This window comes from Triticum dicoccoides, chromosome 1B, assembly GCF_002162155.2.
Source record: "Triticum dicoccoides isolate Atlit2015 ecotype Zavitan chromosome 1B, WEW_v2.0, whole genome shotgun sequence".
Lineage (NCBI taxonomy): Eukaryota > Viridiplantae > Streptophyta > Magnoliopsida > Poales > Poaceae > Triticum > Triticum dicoccoides.
This window is the reverse complement of record NC_041381.1, coordinates 688,107,163-688,110,200: the sequence shown is the minus strand read 5'-3', so window position 1 is coordinate 688,110,200 and position 3,038 is coordinate 688,107,163. Positions and strand designations below refer to the sequence as shown.

The window sequence follows — 3,038 nt, the reverse complement described above, 5'->3', positions numbered from 1 at the left end:
TTTAATGAGCTTGGTATCAAGAAAGGTTGCCTTTTAACTTTCCCAAATTGCCAAAATGGAGGGACAATTTTGAATCAATGAGCCGCGGCGCACATCCATTGGAATTAAAGGAATACATTTTTCTCGGATATTTGTTTTTGTTGGGACTAATTTTAAAACCATAGGCAAAGTCGTGCACTAACTTGTTGGAGCTAGATTTTTTGATATTATTCTCTCATCCAAAAAGTAAGATATATGCTGGATCTTATGGCCAACACGCACCAGCTTTCTGGTGATGGATTCCCAATCTTTGCAACTAACTATCTGTAGAGAGAGCGACATGATGCTCTTAAAATAACTATATAGCTAGCTACCTCCCATGTACTATTAGCTATTTTTTTTAATATTATGAAGAATGGCGATTTTTAAGGTACACTCAAGACAGCAACAACCCAACATTACCGCATCAAATATGTCGGTGATAGAACCAAGATCATCACGCCCGCAAGAAGTTGGTTTTTTTCTTTCGAAAAGGAGGTTTGCCCCTGCCTCCGCATCAGATAGATGCATACGGCCATATTATTGATAAGCAAAAGGTCCAACAAAAGTCTCGTAGTCTCAAACAAAGGAACATGTGCTCAACAAAGAGCACGAAAACAAAAACAGGACAACCACAACCAGCAGGCAAAAAACAGATAGAAAACTAAACACCTATCCTATTACATGACCGCCATCCGAACCGGTTGAAGATAGCCCGTGCTACCGTCTCCCATCGGATAGATACAGTAACCAAATGCTCCCTGGTCTCCGTCGAAGTGAGTAGCGATAACATACGGATGAGTGTAGTGGCCCTGAAGACAACCTGCAAGAAATAAATATTTGTTGTTCTGTTAAAAACCAAATCGCTTCTGTAGTTCCAAATTGCCCATAGTAAAACACATACTCCTACACGGATATGTCTCGCTGTTACTACGTCAATCCCATCTAGCCACGTCCCAAATAACGTGTTAATGGAATTCAAAGGAGTTATATTACGCAAGAAGTTGGTTGAACCACAACACTAGTAGAAAGAATAGTTCTTTGCTATTTTGTGGTGTTAATAAGAGTCAACATCGCTGTACATGCACAATTCAAAGCTAATAGAACTTGCTTAATTTGGTGTAACAAAAAGCTTTCATTCACTAAGCATGGATTATATTTTTCAAAATGATAGAAGAGAAACCTCTTTCGGTATCTGCATATGCCTCAACTTTAAATACGAGAGCATACATGTATATACATGAATGTATAGATGCACATGTATTTGCATTTTCTCTTTGAATCTTTGAGAGGGACAAGGTGATGAAGGATGCCAAGGCGATTCATGACGCAAAAGGGCCGAAAAGATAGAAAGATAGATACCCCACTTCCAGGGGACAGAAATGTTTATTCCTTTCTCCAATGGACCCCCTCCTCGCTCTCGTGCTTCAAAATTCCTCTAGTTTTTTCCCCTCCACTCGTATGCACATTATCATCCTCCTTCCCGCTCCCACACAAAGCTAAATCCTCCTCGACTGCTATAAGTAGCACCTGTTCTCACACCTTCTTCCTCATCTATCTCACCAGCAGCCAAGATCCTAGTGTATCGTCGAGCGACATCAATGGCCTCTCTGTCGATGAGCGCGGGGTGGACACCGAAGCAGAACAAGCTGTTCGAGCAGGCGTTGGCGGTGCACGACAGGGACACGCCCGACCGCTGGCACAACATCGCCCGGGCTGTCGGCGGCGGAAAGTCGGCGGACGATGTCAGGCGCTACTATGAGCTGCTCGTCCATGACATCGCCCGTATCGAGGCCGGCAAGGTGCCTTTCCCCGCCTACCGTCCACCATGCCCCGGCACCGGCCACAACGCCAGCTACGAGGCCGACAGGTACGACCGCCATCGCTGTGTTTCTTATCAGTTATGCATGGGCTTAAGCTGGAGTTAAGCAGGTAATTTGTGTGATCAGGTTGAAGCATTTAAAGATCTAGCTAGGCGGTAATCGGGTAATGGGCAAGGGATGATACACACTACACAGATGGACTGAACGAAGAAGCATGTGCGTGCATGAGGGTGTAATACTTATAAGCGTGTGCATGGTGTCCATGACTCCATGTCATATGTCAATGTATACATGCACGACTAGCGGGCAGAAAAGTCTGCCGATTATGCAGATGCATGCATGTTCATAATACTCTAGTGGCTAGTGGTCTATAAGTATGTATACGTGAGATCGACTTGTCTCCTTACTCACATGGGTTTAAGTTATCTCGTATATATTCTAATGTACAATATTAATATTATCCTTATATTATTGTCTGCACATGTAACCATATGTCCATATCAATGGAGAGATAAATTGATGTTAATGTCAAATATGTTATGCACACACATAGTACTTTCTTTTTTGCGAGGGACACACACATACTACTAATACAAAGACAAAACAACTGCGGTGTGTTTCACGCTTTAATCACATACTCCCTCCGTCCCAAAATTCTTGTCTTAGATTTGTCTAAATACGGATGTATTAAGTCACGTTTTAATATTAGATACATCCGTATCTAGACAAATGTAAGACATGAATTTTGGGACGGAGGGAGTATTTTTTTGGGGAGCATTTACGGCTTAGCATCTCGTTGAGGTGCCACAGAGGCAGTGGAGATCATGAGTATATATGTTAAGATAATATTATGTGACCAAGGACAGAGAACACGCACCAATTAATCAAATGGTAGAGTAGAACCGAGAACAAATCACACTACCACAAAGCACCCATATCATGCTAGGGTTGCTACCTCTCCTCGCATGCGTTCATCGTTGTTGTTGATAGTGGAGCTCTCGCAAATATTGGGACACCAAGTCCGGGCCATGGGCTACCTCCTCCCCTTCCGCCCATTGAAGTCAATGGTTCCTCTTCCACTCGGTGGAACCGCTCCAACATCCCCTTTGATGATGGTGGAGCCGCTTCAGGTTGTTGTGCTTGGATCACACTAGGCAACCGTTTGTTGATCCTCAAGTGCAAGGGTTTCCAGAGGTA

The 3,038-nt window shown here is 43.5% G+C and overlaps 1 protein-coding gene across 1 annotated transcript; it reads left to right on the top strand.

The window, feature by feature from the left end:
• Positions 1-1,557: 1,557 nt before the first annotated feature.
• Positions 1,558-2,323, top strand: LOC119312784 (protein RADIALIS-like 3). Its single transcript, XM_037588549.1, has 2 exons — positions 1,558-1,888; positions 1,968-2,323. Exons 1-2 carry the CDS (start codon positions 1,620-1,622, stop codon positions 1,987-1,989), a joined length of 291 nt encoding a protein of 96 aa, XP_037444446.1. The 5' UTR covers positions 1,558-1,619; the 3' UTR covers positions 1,990-2,323.
• Positions 2,324-3,038: the final 715 nt, after the last annotated feature.

Excerpts from the sequence above, each read along its gene's own strand:
- LOC119312784 (XM_037588549.1), top strand. The coding sequence starts at position 1,620 with ATGGCCTCTCTGTCGATGAGCGCGGGGTGGACACCGAAGCAGAACAAG. Across the intron at positions 1,889-1,967 it reads GCCAGCTACGAGGCCGACAG|GTTGAAGCATTTAAAGATCT; the intron begins GTACGACCGCCA and ends TTGTGTGATCAG.